This window comes from Dasypus novemcinctus, chromosome 2 (assembly GCF_030445035.2).
Source record: "Dasypus novemcinctus isolate mDasNov1 chromosome 2, mDasNov1.1.hap2, whole genome shotgun sequence".
Lineage (NCBI taxonomy): Eukaryota > Metazoa > Chordata > Mammalia > Cingulata > Dasypodidae > Dasypus > Dasypus novemcinctus.
Genome location: NC_080674.1, coordinates 97,629,271 through 97,644,859, shown reverse-complemented (window position 1 = coordinate 97,644,859; position 15,589 = coordinate 97,629,271). Strand labels below are relative to the sequence as shown.

The 15,589-nt window shown below is 33.0% G+C and overlaps 1 protein-coding gene across 12 annotated transcripts in view; it reads left to right on the top strand.

The window, feature by feature from the left end:
* Positions 1–15,589, top strand: part of MCTP1 (multiple C2 and transmembrane domain containing 1) — a 568,532-nt gene that overhangs the window by 347,130 nt on the left and 205,813 nt on the right. For 5 of the 12 annotated variants that reach the window (XR_011646258.1, XM_058276298.1, XM_058276304.1 and 2 more), the window contains 2 exons: positions 8,855–8,914; positions 14,730–14,807. The exons of 5 other annotated variants lie outside the window; for them this stretch is intronic. Coding sequence is in view for 6 of the 7 variants with exons in the window: in XM_058276298.1 (XP_058132281.1) it covers positions 8,855–8,914; positions 14,730–14,807 (138 nt within the window). In the remaining variant the exon portion in view is untranslated. The remainder of the gene's footprint in view (positions 1–8,854; positions 8,915–14,729; positions 14,808–15,589) is intronic. 2 more of the 12 variants (XM_058276306.1, XM_058276303.1) reach the window with 1 other exon arrangement.

Genomic DNA, 15,589 nt, shown 5'->3' with positions numbered 1-15,589 from the left:
AAAAATGCTTTTATATTTATGGTAATGTCTTAATCTATTTTAATAAGTGTTTCCTACTATACAATTTCTCCCCAATTCTTAAAGAATTAATGACCGAAAGGTAATTTGGTCACAAAAAGGTCAGGGCCAGATTAAAAATCACCTTAATAATTTAATGAAGTGAAGAACATGTATTAAGGAAAGCTGCTGAACATTTCTGACTTAGTGTCCATGATATTTTTTATTGATTAAAATAAAGTTTCAAGTTTTGAAGAAACTTTTGCACTGTTCATTTTTCTATTACTCATTTTTCTTCAGAATTGTACTTTAAAATTAGTGTTGTATTAAAGGTGTATACCTTCTAAATATTATGTAATTTATATTTCCTCACTTTGTATCTATATTAATCTATATTAGGGGATACTTGTGTAAAAACATAGTGGTCCATTAATATATAAGCAATATCCTCTCCTCCAGATGCAATGCTAGAGCAGGATCTTACATAGTATTTAATATTAATTAATCAGAATAGGCCATTTTATTGTAATATAAAAAAATGAAAATAAATATACTTCTTTTAAAAATCCATTTAATTTATAATTAAATTTAATTCTAATGAGAGATTAAATAAAACTAAATCTATATCTTTTACTTAGTTTACAAAAATTAAAAAATAATAGTAAGCATCTATTCTCCACTATTTTTATACTTGATTCCAACAGTTTTAATTTATTATTGACAATCCATTTGTACATTCAAACTGGTACATTTTTCTAGCTTGCAACTGAAGCTACAGAATTCTCTATGTTTGACTCAGCTCTCATTTGGGTGGCACTTGGCAGATTATTTTTAGTGTGTGCTGTAATAGTGTTTTTGGGTTGTTAGCCTAAAGGAATTTTCAGTTTTATAAAATTTAATGGGGATATTGAATGTGAGTGAAGTAAAATTGATTCACTCATTTGTTTTTTCTATAAGAACATATTAAACACCTGCTAATTCATTTGAATTTTCACCGTATCCTAAAATATTTTCCATTATTTGTCCATATTAGTGTTACAAGAGCAGCAAAAATTAGAAATCTCTGATGGAGCCTACATCTGTGTCTGGCAGGTGAAGGAATGAAGCAACCTTAATAGAAGAGAGGCTGGACAGGCAATGCCTTGTCAGCCGCAAGACTTCCTCTCAGTGCCACTTTGAAAGAAAGCATCCTTCTTAGAGAACATGGAAATAGTGGATCATCTGACAATCTGAGAAAAATATAATTCTAGACAATAGCTGACTATAAACTTTCAAGTTGACTGTGGAAGCTAGTAAGCAACCACTAAGGCTTATAATGAAATGACCTCTTTCTACTATAATATATACAATCAAACTAAAATTTGTCTCTATCAATACTATGTAAATAGCCAAATTGAAGCCTTATATTGGCTCTATTTATTCATAAATGCTCTAAATAAAATAAATGAACACGGAATGAATGATTTTAGAATTGGCCCAAATCTCATGGCCAAAGTTTCAATAACATTTTGCAATAGGTCAATCTATTAACATTAATTTACGTGATCAGAAATGGGGTATAAAGGATGCTTGTAAATGAATTATTGTCATTTACGCCTCTGGAAGAAAAGGGGTAGTTGCAATTGGTTGGGGATAGTTCAAAGAAGGCCATAATATTTTTCCAGAAAGTGGCGCCATTTACTGTTTCAGAATTCAACCAATATGTATGAAGTCAGTACTACAGGCAAGATCTTTTTTCTTAATTTTTGTGGGATGGCTGGAACACACGATCAGCCTGATCCTTGGGACAGAATCATGAAAAAGGGTGACTGCATCCTCTACATAATTAAGCATGCTTACTTCCATCCTATACCCAGTCTCCCAGATGCAGCCAACAGAATAGTAGCTGTTTTTATTTTGGAACTTACCATTTTATTTTACATATCCAAAGTCAGGTTTGGGAATTGAAAGACAGAGAGATGATATGGATTTGGATGAGAATGGGAAATAGGGTGAAATTTCCATTCAAGAAAGGAATGAAATGGCAGTAGGCCACAAATGGCCATTGTACAAGTCTCAAGATGCCTAGTGAGAAGCTATAGGTACCATGGAAATGTGATTATGCCATGGCATGAACTTGGAAATACGCTTTCAAATATTAGAACTCACTGATGATTTTATATTGTTAAATTCAAATTAAGGGAAAGTCTGCAATTTCAATTGCAAACTTACCTCTCAGTTGAACCTGCTTCCTTAATTATTTCCTCCAGAGATTAGAGGAAAAAGGATGATAGATAAGTGAATATACTTTAAGAGTTTTATAAGTTTTACTATGTTACTGTTTTGTGGAAATGTATCCTTTTTTATTATATTTTATTTATTATTTATTTTTATTTTATTTTATTATTATATTATAATTATTATTTATTATTAAATCAATATGCCCCTTTAAAAATTCCTGCATGGGTAAGGATTTTTCTCATTTATTTTTAGAAACAGGGTGCAATTTATTTGCTTTACTTTTTAAATACAGATATTTTACATTAGATTTAACTTTGCTCAAAAGTCAAAGATGAATTTTTCATATAACACAGGTCATTTTCTCCTTTGGAATCTTGATTTATGGAAACAAATTCGTATGTATTTTTTACGGCAAGGAATAGGCAATGCAGCCTATCTTGCAGCACCAGTGGTGAATACCATACCTGATTCAAGAACCTTTACCTTTGCAGCAAAGATTTAAATATAACCAGATAATATTATTGAGGGTTTACCTCTAGTATGGAGTTTTTCTGCCTTTACTCTGTTTCTTTCAAAAGTGATATAACTGCACAGGGGGTAAAAGCTAAATTGACATTGTTATTTTTTTAATATGTATGTCTCCTCTCTGTAAGGTGAATCAGTTCATGGCATTTCCCATTACTTAAATCCCCACTGGTCATTTTTGTCTTGACTTTCTGTGCTGAGATTTCTTTCCTTAGATTTGTTACCACTCTTCTGCCAATAATAGGTTCTTTCAATTGAAATCATATTATTTTTGGCACTCACATAACGTGGGGTTTTGTTTACTATTTAAGTCAAAAGATAAATAGCCAGTTTGTGTACAGGGTAATCATAATTGCTGTTCAAGACTGATTTATGTATTATTTGGAGTGTTTTATTCACTTGATGGCAAGTAAGAAAAAGATACTCTTTAAACTGACCTCTGAAAAGAATGCTATAAAATAAGTGCTATATTTTAATGGTATGAAAACCAGTAAATAATTATGAATTCCATAATATCTCCTCTTGTGGGAAAAATTCTTTGACATATTCAATCTAGATTTCTATAAGCACACTTTCAATTTTGCGCATTTTAAATTCTGGCCCACATTCAGTGGTAATAGGAGATTGTTTTTTAAGAAGGGACCCATGTCTCCAGTAAACTTAGGCATCTAGATAATTATCCTGGTCAAAGAGTTATGCTTATATGACAAAATTCCATTTGGCAGAGGAATGGTGATGTTTTGAGTTATTGTAATATTTTATTCTTTAGAAGAAGCTTATCATTGATAATTTATTCTAAAGTTAAATTTTCAACAAGAAAGCATCGTGAGCTCAAAGAGAAAATGTATATGCATTTTGTGAATAAATGTTGTGGGGTCAAACAAAAAATGCAAAAAATAATGGAATAATTGGCTCCATCAGGAGAGTAGGAAGTGATGGTTTTAGACTCCATTGTGTGTATGTGTGTGTGAACCAAGGAGAATGAATTTATTAATGGATGAGATAATAAACTTACATGAGAAAGTTTCTCACAATTATGTGAAGAATAACTATAGTGCTAATATAAACACATTGCAATTCATATCCTCAACAATAACAGTTAAGAATTTTTTTCTTTAAAGAAAGTTCATCCTTTGAACAATATAATATAGACTAAGGTGACAGTGTCTAATTACCATATCTTCTGTTACTTGATGTTCTATATCTTTTTTTAGTGATATATCTTTTTATAAAGATTTTATTATAATCACAGTATAATTTTAATGAACTATAAAGCACTTTATTCATTGGTTGAATGAAGCAATTTTTAATAAGCTTTTGGCAAAGATATTGTTAATTTAAACTAGAGAACACTTTCAACTCTGTAAATCTGCAGGGCATAGTTAAACTTGACACCTTGGATGACACATTAAAAATGCATCAGTGAAAACCTCTAAGTGCTTTAATTTAAGTAACGGTAGAGAAACAGATTAACACATTTTTAAATATCTCTCACAGTCAGAATGAAAAAAAAAGTCATTATTTAACAATTATAAGATTCTTTTTACAAAGACCTCATATCTTGGTAAAATAGGTGATTTTAAAAACTCAAAAAATGAAAACTTTATTGGTCATAGACTATCTCAACCATGAGGGACAAAAATGTTTCTGCTTTGATGTTTCATTTAGAATTGTTATGTATATATCTTTGAAAAAAAGACATGCTTACATATTTTTGAAGGAAACAAAATTCTTTAAAAAATTTTTATTATTCTACCATTTTACTCCCCGTCAGTGTTCCTTAGAAGTGCTGTAAAGAATCAACCTCATAATTAAGACTTATGAGGTTCAAAAACGCAGCAATGAGCAAAAGGCAAATGACAATGAGCATTTCTATTTAAAGAAGTGTATTTTGACCCCAGTTAACCAAATTCCTTAAATTTGTAGTAAGTTTATTTGAAACAAAGATATTAACACATAATGCCAGTAAACACTTAATTACCCTTCACAAAATGCATGGGAACATAATTAAATTTTATATTAAAATTATTTTTTTCTTGCCGTTTTGACAGCATTTCCCACAGTTAATATATATAATATCATACATCTTTATGTATTGCAATTCATAGAGAGATTTACTGTAACAGTAGCATTACATTCATTTATTTGACCACTCTTGTTGAATTTTCAAAATGTGGGTCCCTCAGGGAGCAAATCTGGGTGAGGTGACACAAAATGAAAGGACACAAATAGAAGCTATGGCACTTGCATGCTGGATCTAGGACATTTAATTGTGTGGCTGCTAATTGGCCCTCACATGAGCCAACACCTTTCCCAAGACCCTTCCTGGGCTGATCAAAGGAAGGAAACTAATATAACTTGGCTCCAGGATAATGAAGCCAAGGGCTGGTTTATAGATTACATGCCTCTTAATTGTTTTAAATAATATTTTTGTAATTAAATTGAGTGCAACTGGAAGAAGGAGATTTGTTGGTTTTTAAATACACTCGATGTCCACAATGATCACAATTCGTAGTTTTGTGAGAAACCGGTTTCTAAATTCCTGGTTGACAGAGCTATATACACACATATATGTATGTACAAATACATACATATGTATGTATTTATGTGTACACATACATAAATTAAAAGATTTAAGGTAAAGTTGCTAGAAAAATAAGACAAAGCAAGCCAGGCTAAGCTCCTGTTCCAGAGCAGGTCATTTGGGATGCTCAGTCTCTCTTCAGCAATATTTAAAAGGACAGTTCGACCTGAAAGGGAGGGAATCATATTTGTGTTTAATGAGTATAATTGATAGGGGTGTTTATTTCAGTAACAAAAAAAAAGCAAAGCACAGGAAGATAGCATTTCAGCCCAAATTTCTACTTATTTCCTGTCCCTATTTTCAATTTTATAACTATAAATAGGCTTAGTCAACTTCATATAAGCCTCAAGAGCCACAGTTTTGATGTAATAGTTGCACTCTGAGCAGCAACGTCTATGTAAATTATTTACCATTTATTTATTTTTTACAACTTAAATGTCCCCCACTCTCCCAAAATTAAGAAACAGAAATTGTGCTTCTATAAAAACAGGAATGCTAGCTGGCTTGACTCTCAGATTTGCATCTCAAGCTTCACAATTTCAAATCTATTGTGAATGACTTGAGTGCTGAAGAATTGCTGTATTATAATAGGCTATATTATCTTTAAAGACTTGTACAGATTAAGGCTAATGAGAAATATTGCCTTTCATAAACGTTTAGGGGCTAATCTTAGCTCATCTGATGACAAAATCCTTAAAGATTTCTATGATTTATTTTATATTGCAGACTGAAAGGCAGGATCATGTTCATTTGCTAGAAAAAAATTGTACATTAGTTTTACTTCTCTGAGAAAAAGTGTATTTTCTAGATTTCTATTTAAAATTTAGTTATATTTTCTATTAAGAATAAGATGTTTGATCATTGAGGAGAAATGTCATTTGTGTGTGTTTTTTTTCAGAGGCAGAAAAATAGTTCTATATAAGATAATATCGTTTAAATACAAAATCTCCATCAAAATAATTGACTTTTTCGTTATTCACAATAACTTTAAAATTTTTCCCTTATCAATTTGATGTTTCTGGTTTGGGTTCTGTTTCCTTTTGCTGTTACTTTATAATTTTAGCTCTTTTTAAATTGGCACTTTCCCTCACTTATCAAGGCCTTGATTGAAACAGAAGTGTAACTAAATATCTACAATTATGATTTAAGACAGTCCTTCTTTGGCATCATGAATAGTTCGTTCTGTTTTCCTTACTCTCCATCATAAAATTAACCACTTTTGTTTAGAAACCATTTTCATAATGCCAGGTGTTGTGTTGTTATTGTTCTTTTCATTAGATAAGTGAAAGAAAGGCCTTAGCTGGTCTGTTGTACATTTTAGACCTACACAGAGCAGAGCAATAAATGACACCTGTCCACTGGAAAATTTATTTCCTTTATTTCGTAAATTTATGTGAAAATGTGGGTTGTAAATGAAATTTAAGTTTTATTGGTGAATAATGGGAGAAGTAACTAAGCATGGCATGAAAAGCACACCTTAGAGATATCAGTGGATCCAAATGTGGTTAATATTTTTATTTCTCAAATTTTAACAAAGAAGCCTAAGTTCTAAATCTTGCTTTCTAAAATCTACCCCTCCCCCAATTTCTGACTCTCCTTTTGTTCTTTGCATACTTGTCATATGACATATAAGTCAGTATGTTCTTTGTTTATCTGAAGAAGATTGGAAGTGTGTATTCAGTGAAGTTTCAATATTAGTTATCTTAGACCACCTAAAATTTTAAACAAATTAAGAATACTTTTATATGCTAAATGATTGTCTTATTTGCTGTGACTATCTTGAGTCTGAATCCAAGATTTTTATTTCTGTTAAAATTGCCTTAAACATTTTGCATTAAGATAAAATTCTCTGTTAGTTATATAATTTGTATTATTGACTCTGGGAAATTATTTATGTAAGGAGATTTCAAGCAATGATTTTTTAAAAATATGATATTTAAAATTTTTTATTCCACATGTTGCTTAACTTAAAAACTGCTGAAAATCAAATTGAAGTGAATTAACAATAGAAAAGGAAAACTAGAATAGTATTCTTTGATTTAGACAATACTATAGCATCAAAAAAGGCTGCAACCACTTTATTTAACTTTGTGCCCAATGTCCAAATGTAAGTGTATTTAATTAAGGATTTTTTTTTTAGAAATTCATGTTACGATGGTGAATTGTGACTGCTGAGAACCATAGGTGTAAATGTAAATGAATAATAACTCTCTAGGGATGGAAAAGCAAGGCCTTCTTAAACTTGAGACTTTTTTCCTGATGACCTCTGACACTAACCAGGCTACCTGACCAAATTCTATGCCAGTAACTTTAAACAGAAAATGTTGTTGCTTCTGTAAGAAATAGATTTTATGCAAAAAGCACAAGTAGATTGTATAGGTGATTTCTGATGCAAGTCCAGTTCTAAACTTATTCAAATTGCTGAATGCCCTAAAGTAATTTTTAGTTCATTATTGTTTTCTAATATGATTTTTTATATCACTTTTGGAAGTAATATGTACCCTTAGCCACTCTGAGTGACTACCAGTTAATCAAAAATTATTTTTTGAACACCTACTACGTATTGGGCGTTGTGTGGAGTGCTGGATCATTACAATCTTAGCTAACATAAAAATCATGAACTACTCAAATTAAGTTACAAAACTGCTTCCTTTTCATTACAGTATCAAATGTTGACCCTCCTGTAACTCATCAGTTTTCCATAACTTTCCCATAACATGCCCAGAAACAGAATGTAAAACATTAAAGTTTAAAGAAGTATGTGATTTAAACATTCTTTTCAAAAGAAAGGTAGCCGTGTTTTTTATTTCCCAAAGCCGAATTGGTTTCCTTTATAAAGGTCTGAGGATTAAGTAATAATAAATACAACTTTGAATCTATTACTTTGTTTTCAGCCCAAAGCCATAATTCTCAATCTTTGTTTATTTTAAATATTATTTTTGGTGAGCTCAAGTTAATAAAAATACATTATGTCTTGTTATGTTATGTTATATTGTTGTGTTATGTTATATTATATATTACATATATAACACTCAAAAATTCTTAATGAGGAGTTTTTAAAAAATTGACTATATTCATGATTGTAAATAAGATTTTGGCTATCATTCTTTTGAAAATGCTCTGAATGTCTGTGATGCTAAATTGGTTTACTAAAAGGAAGAAATTTAATCTTGTTTATTTAAAAATCATAAGCTATGCCTAAACAGTTCTACTTTCTATAATAAAACATTAGTCTCTGTTATATTTTTATCGAACAATTAAGAACAATGAGGTAAGTGGGCTCTGTTTGTAAAAATGTATAGAAATAATTTTCCCTACATTTTACTACCACTGATGTCAGCTATGAATAAGACAAAATTTAATTTATTCAAGGGAAGAAAATTCACAGTTTATAATCTTCAAAATAGCTTTAGAATATATTTTTTGGTTTTTTATTTGATTTTATCTTGTTTCATTTTTATTTTGTCTGGCTAATAAAGTATTCTCAAAAACATCTTAAAATTTAGTTAAATATTTGTTTGTTTTTAGGAACTCACAGAAAATGAAGTGGTTGGATCTTATTTCTCTGTGAAGTCTTTCTTTTGGAGGGTAATGTTGAAATCCTTTGTATTACATCCTTGAATTTTGGTTCTGGATAGTAATTTAAAAGTTAAATATGAATTAAGAAATTTACTTTTTAAAACTAGCTCCCAGATAGATGTACTCATTCACCTTCTTTATTAACTTTTATTCTAAGTCATCTAGGTAACTGACTCTTTTATTTCTTCATGTGAAAATTTTAAAACTTCACATATTTAATACATTGCTTTGAAGTGAGTTCTTTATGGCACTAAGTTTATGCCACATTCTGAACAGTTGGAGGCCCAAAGACGTTTTAGGAATCTGAAGGTGCTGCTTGCAGGGTCCACTGTGATTCTTTTTCCTCCTCTCTTATAAAATGGAGTTCTTTTCTACTCTATTTCTGTTTGAGAGAAATCTTCTGTTGCAGTGATCCTAAACTAGATACAGACTAGATAATCAGTGCTTTTTCTTTGAAGAAAAATACCCCATGTATTAGAAAACAGCAACTCTGCTTTTGATTTAAATAAATAAAAAATGAAAATTCCCAGCAGAGTTTTTTAAATGCCATTGCAATTTAATGTTATTTACTCTTTCATGGCCTAAGCATAATGAGCTCTGTCATCCATTTCTCTCTTCTGTAATTTTGCATCATACTACAGCATGATCTATTGCTAATGCACTTACTACCTTGCCTTTAAGAGTTTCCTTCTCTCTTTGAAAAGCCACACATGGCTCATGATTACCTAGCAATAAATATTACAGTGAAATGCTGCACTCTTAGGACTTTGCCATTATCCTCTCTTGCTTGGCTCATTAACTGTTCCTGATTGAAAACTTTCCTGTCTTTTTCCTTTAGAATTTTAAGATTTGTTTCAGCATTTCTTAATCAGACACACAGGGGTGAGATTAAACCATGCATTGTCCAGTGAGCAAGTATAAGCCATATCTCTGATCCCCACCTGGACTTCATTTTTTTTCTTGTTTTGCAGCTTTTTACTGCAAATGCTTATTTTACAACAGTGAACTTATTTCAATAATTACAATCTCTTCATTTTTTTCAGTCAGCTATATGACTGCCTTCACTGAAGTTGTGCTATATTTTTGCTGAAATAATAAGCCCTCCTATATGTTCATACATTGTCCAAAAACACTTAGAATGACTGCTTTTGAATTATTCCACATCTTAAAAAGAAAATGTCTTTTTGCAAAAACCTTTTCATGGTTTCCTTAAAAGCCACTAATATGGTGAAATCATATGGCATACTCCTTTGCCGAGAGCAGAATTCAGGTGTCCCATGTTGCTTGTCCGAGGTACAGTGAATATGCAGTCTAGTCCTTGGACCATTTCTATGACTAATATTTCTTCAAGGTTCTCCCTTTCAAATGGTTGATCTTTCAACATTTTCTTTCTACTTTGCTGCTTCCAAATTAGTCTTCCACCTATCAGTACTGTCGACTTGATTGTATCCATCCTGAAATATTCTTTATTAACCATTCTCAATCTATTGAACTTTCTGATTTTTGAATAACAAATACACAATTTTAAAAGGTAGTTTTTTGGTATCCCAGGTACAGTGGTCTAATGTCTTTTTCTGGACATGTGGTGAGGGACAAACAAATTGAGTCATAAAGGTGGAACCTTTTGAGGTCGTTTATTTTACCAAGAAGGAAACTAAGATCCAGAGAAGTGATGTTCATTGCTCTTGAGTACCCAGATGATATGACCAGGATCAATGTTTTTCGCTCTCTGAATGTCATGGAAATAAACGGTTTGGTGAAGACTTAACATGGCAGAATTCTTTGGGTTGATGATGAATATGAATATAAATAGACCTGCTCCTAAGTTTATCTTTATCAGCACTCTTTCAAATTCCTCTTGCATTTTGTGATCCTTCTCTTCAGTAGCTCTTTAAGCCACCAAAGAATGGATGCTCTTGAGGGCCATGAAGCACTGTGTTTGATGTCACATTTTACTAAATCAGAAAATCAGTGACCGAGTCTACTTTGGATAAGTGTGATAGTTCATATTCACATTCAAATGTCCCCCTGATAACTGACATAATTGCCCTTTACCCAAGCAATATTGGTAATCCGATGAGCTTTTAGAAGAGATGTGAATGAAAGGAGGAAATGTTCAGATATGCAGAAAGCCTAAATAGCTCAGGTAAAATCTGATGTTTTGTGAGTTAAGCTGTGTGTTGTTTGGAAGAAAATTTTATCAGCTTAATTTATAAAGATCAATATGTGTGTCTAGGAGATAGCCGCTGCATTACAGTGAGTGAAACTGAAGACTGGTATAATAAGAGCTTGCTCAAATGGAAAGTTAATGTTACTTGATATATCTTAAATTTTTTTGAGATAAAAATATTGAAAGAAAAGACTGAAGTGAGACGGGGCTATTCTGATTTTCCAAAAGCATAACATTTAAAATGTATCAAAACATTATTTATCTCAGAACACAAATCAGGAAGCAATGTATAGGCCAATTACTGTGTTTCTTATGCAAGCAATAACATTTTTGTGATATGAAAATTGATCACTCTAGTAAGTCAGAATTTCATTAAAGAATTTTAACTTCCACCTAAAAGATGGCAACTTCTTGCAGTTCTTTAAATATTTAGTTATATCTGAGTTCCTAATCAATTATCTCTATTGAATGGACACTTAGATTCTGATGACTGAAAGTTAAATTGGAAAAACCATCTTACAAGAACACATAGTGAATTAAAGAACAATTTTATACTTGTAAAAGGGAGAAGGCTGGACTATGCCATGATATCTCATGTGAAAAAAAAATGGAGAAAAGGATCATAATACAAAATGGATAAAGAGAATACATAAAAAAATACAGAACAACTCACAGTTAGGTCAAAGCACTGCCTTTTGATAGGGTGAAATAAAAGTATGGTTGAAGGAAGATACTGCAGACTAAGGAGAAGAGTTGTTGCCTTTGTAAAACATAAATGTGATCCTGTGCTGAAACACCTAACATTCTGAAAGACATATGACATATACCCATGTAAACTTCAGGTATTATTTCTATAATGTAAGTAAGAAAGTAAGACTCTCAGAAAAAAACACTTGTAACTTTTAATTAATTTTTTTTTTAAGTCTGCATGTCCAACTCAGGACTCATTATTCCTTTATCATATCATTAGAGACTTCTAGATTATTTTAGCCAATGAACAAGGGTGCAACATAAATGGCAATTTTCTGTTAGTATGTATTTTGAACAAATATGGTATAAGCTTAAGCTTAAGAACTTTTGTTTGGTCATGATTAGGATTGGAGAAGGTAGTTAAAACATCTAAAGTAAACATAAACATCTTTCTGACACCATAAATTGTTGTCAAGAAGCAATAGAAATGGGAACGAAAGTTTAAGGATAAAAATCAGGGGACTTTCTCTAAGGATTATAGTGCTAGTGAATCATCTAAGCTAAAGGGGATCGAAGCCTTATTATTAGATGAGGCACTTCAAACTAGCCTGAACAAAGCACTGGGAGGGTTTTCTGTAAAGGCAATCCTGCTTTGAGAAGATGGATGGACTGCAGAACAAATCTGCTTGTTGGACTTCATCATCCTGGTACAATTCACTGGAATAAACTGGGTAGGAAAAGGAAAATATAGAACATGTCTGTGCTTGGGATTAAACTAATAATTGTTCCACGCTCCAGGCTTTGCAGCACAAAACAGCCATTCTAGGCTGTCATTATCTCTTCTTTGTAGTGTCTTGTGCATCATTTGATTAAATAAAAGCACATGCTGAAAATCAAGGAAAGGACTGACTCCACACATGGCTTATTGTAACACATAAGCCATGTCTTTCACTCCAGTTTCACAGTGTCTGGGTCTCATTTGGAAGGATTAGGTTGTACACAGGTAATAAAATCCAGGGTAACAAAAGCCAAGGATTATTAGCACATCTTAGATAGAGAATTGGCATGACTGTGTGGTCCTTTAGTCATATGTTAATTCTAAATAGATTTTTTTTTTTAGTTTTGATTGTCTTTTAATTGCAATATAGAATAATAGGAGATAGATTCAGTTTTTCAAGGAAAGTAATTAATGAACTTTATTAACTAGAACTAGAATATAGAAGTGTTCTCAATTTATATGCTAGATTCTACAATTTCCCTATCTCATTAATAGACAATACACTATAACTTAGTTTGTAATATAGTTAACTCTCATATTCTTTACTGAGAGACATATGCTAGGGTTATCACAGTTTATCGGCTTTTACTTCCTCTAAACCACAATTAGCATTACTCAATAACCTACACCCAAGGATATATTTCATCTAAGCATAAGGCAAAGCATTGCCACAAATTCTGAACCAATTAATCCCTTTTATTGTATCAGAACTTCTCAGGCTCTGCCCAAAAGATAACATAGAGGGAAAATCATGGATTCTATAACAGCAACTCCAGATTCAAATTTCCAACTGGCCGCTCTCTAGCCATTTGGCTTCAAATAGGGTATTTATCTTGATCTGCGCTTCAATTTCTTTATTTTATTATTTTTTAAAGATCAATTTCTTTTAAGAATGAGATGCTTATCATGAAAAACATGGGTGAAAACTCCAGCAAAAATTAAGTGGTCAGTAAATGTTGCCGCCTTTCTCCACCCCTCCTCCCCTTCCAGCTCCCGCCGTCCTTCCCGCCAGTCCCGCCCATATTGCCAACCCACAATCTGCCCTCTTCCCCAGTAACTGCTTACCTCAGGTCTATCCATCAGCTTCAGCCTGTCCACAGCCGCCCCTTAGCCAACCCTCCCTTCATCACGCCCCTCCCTCTACCCAACCCTATATAGCTAAGTGTACTTCCGTAATAAAGCAGACCTGTTCTTGCGCTCAAGCGGTCTCCGTGGTTTTTCCCCAACCGCGCGTCCCCCACGCCTGGAGAACCGGTGCTCCCTCTTGGGGCACCCCCCACCGGCTGATCGGCAGGAGCAAGCCCCCCCGACTCTTGGGCCTGAGCGAGGACGAAACCCCCACGCTCAGCTACAAGTAAACATTTATTACTTTTTGTAACTTCAAACCTATTTTTCAAACTGGCCAAAATCCAGTATTTCCTGTTGATGTTATGAAAGCTGACTGCTTTCACCTCACCATAACACTATTGGTCAGAAACTATCTGCTACAAAAAGGCCCTAATACTCAACCCCAAATCCACCATGATGGTTTCCTTCCAGTGTTTCTTGCTCATCTGTGTCTTTCTTAATCCATCTTTTGCCACTCTCAGCCTTAGTAATTAGGCCCTTTGGGTTGCTTTATCAGTAGCAGAGGCAACAGAGGGAAGTGTTATGTGGGGCAAAATTTCTCTGTTACTTTTGAGCTATCTGTTTAATCATTACAAAAAATGTACTTGTGGGACTGCAAAGCAAACATGATCACAGCTATTGCCTGTCCACATAATATTTATTTTGCTAGAACCTATTACATTTTTGATACGAGAAACAGTCTCTGAAATTTTTTGAAGCAGCAGACATGGGGAAAATGATTCTTTCTGTGATTTCTTGCTATATTGTTTCTCTGCTATTACTATTAACAAGCGACTGAAACCACATAAGCTGTATCCATCACCATATAATCTCCTTGCTCTGTTTTCTTGACCACTGCAGTCTACTAAAGAAAATGGTGGTTGGCAGCATAGCCATTAGTGTTTATCTTCATTATACAAGACGTCTTCTGTCTTGTACAAGTGACTTGAGAAGCAAATATATATTTTTTCCAGAAAAAAAAAATGCTATTGAAAGGTAACTCTAATGGTACTTGAAAGGAGGGGTTGATAGGAGCATGAAGATTTCCAGTACAGCTCTGACCATTCATTTCCATCCAGACACGTGGCAGGCCTGCTTTTCCTGTCCTGGGCTTCTGCAGAGCAGAGCTTCAGAGTCCCTATTGCCAAAATGCACAAGTAAGTTCAATCATTCAGTTTATTTGTATTCACTGAGCTTGCATGAGCTAGGAACTCAGAGCACTGGCTTACTGTCCTGGAAACCCATTTCCTATCCGAACCAATGTTATACATGGAAAAAGGAAATGAAATCTTGAATTTTTTTTCTCAAGGAACAGTATAGCCAAACTAATATCTTCCTTATAGTGCCAATTCACTAGTTCTAAAGTCTTACTAAAGATAAGTGTTATTGACTAATCACTCCAGATTTGGAAATTTATATTATTAGCTGCTATTTTGATATTCTTAGCTAATTCTGAACCAAGATGAGTATTCCTTATGAGTGGATCTCAAACTTTGGCGTGCTTGAGACTTGGGGCATTTGCTGAAATTACAGATGCAGTTCTATTGCATAAGAACTGGGTCACATGGAGGATGGCTGTCAGATCCAGCAACTGGTCAAATTGCTCGCTAAAATCTGAGAACTACGCCTTTAAAGTTCAAATGTCCTTTCATTGGCGTGCTTGGTTTCTTTGCTTGAAACTGGGCTTGTTTTGCCTTTTGTTCTTCTCTCCTTTTTTTTTTTCCCTCTCTCTCCAATACAGTTCTATTTCAGCAAAGACCTAGTTGAAAATACTCCCTTTGGTAAAAGCACCCAGTTGTACTATGTTAATTTTATTGAGGGCAGTTTGGAATTTATTTACTTCACCCCTTTTAGGTGCTCAATAAGTACTTTTGTGTTGACTGTTATATCTATGCCGAGAGTGGTTAATGCTTCAATTGCACTGTGGTAATAGCTGTTA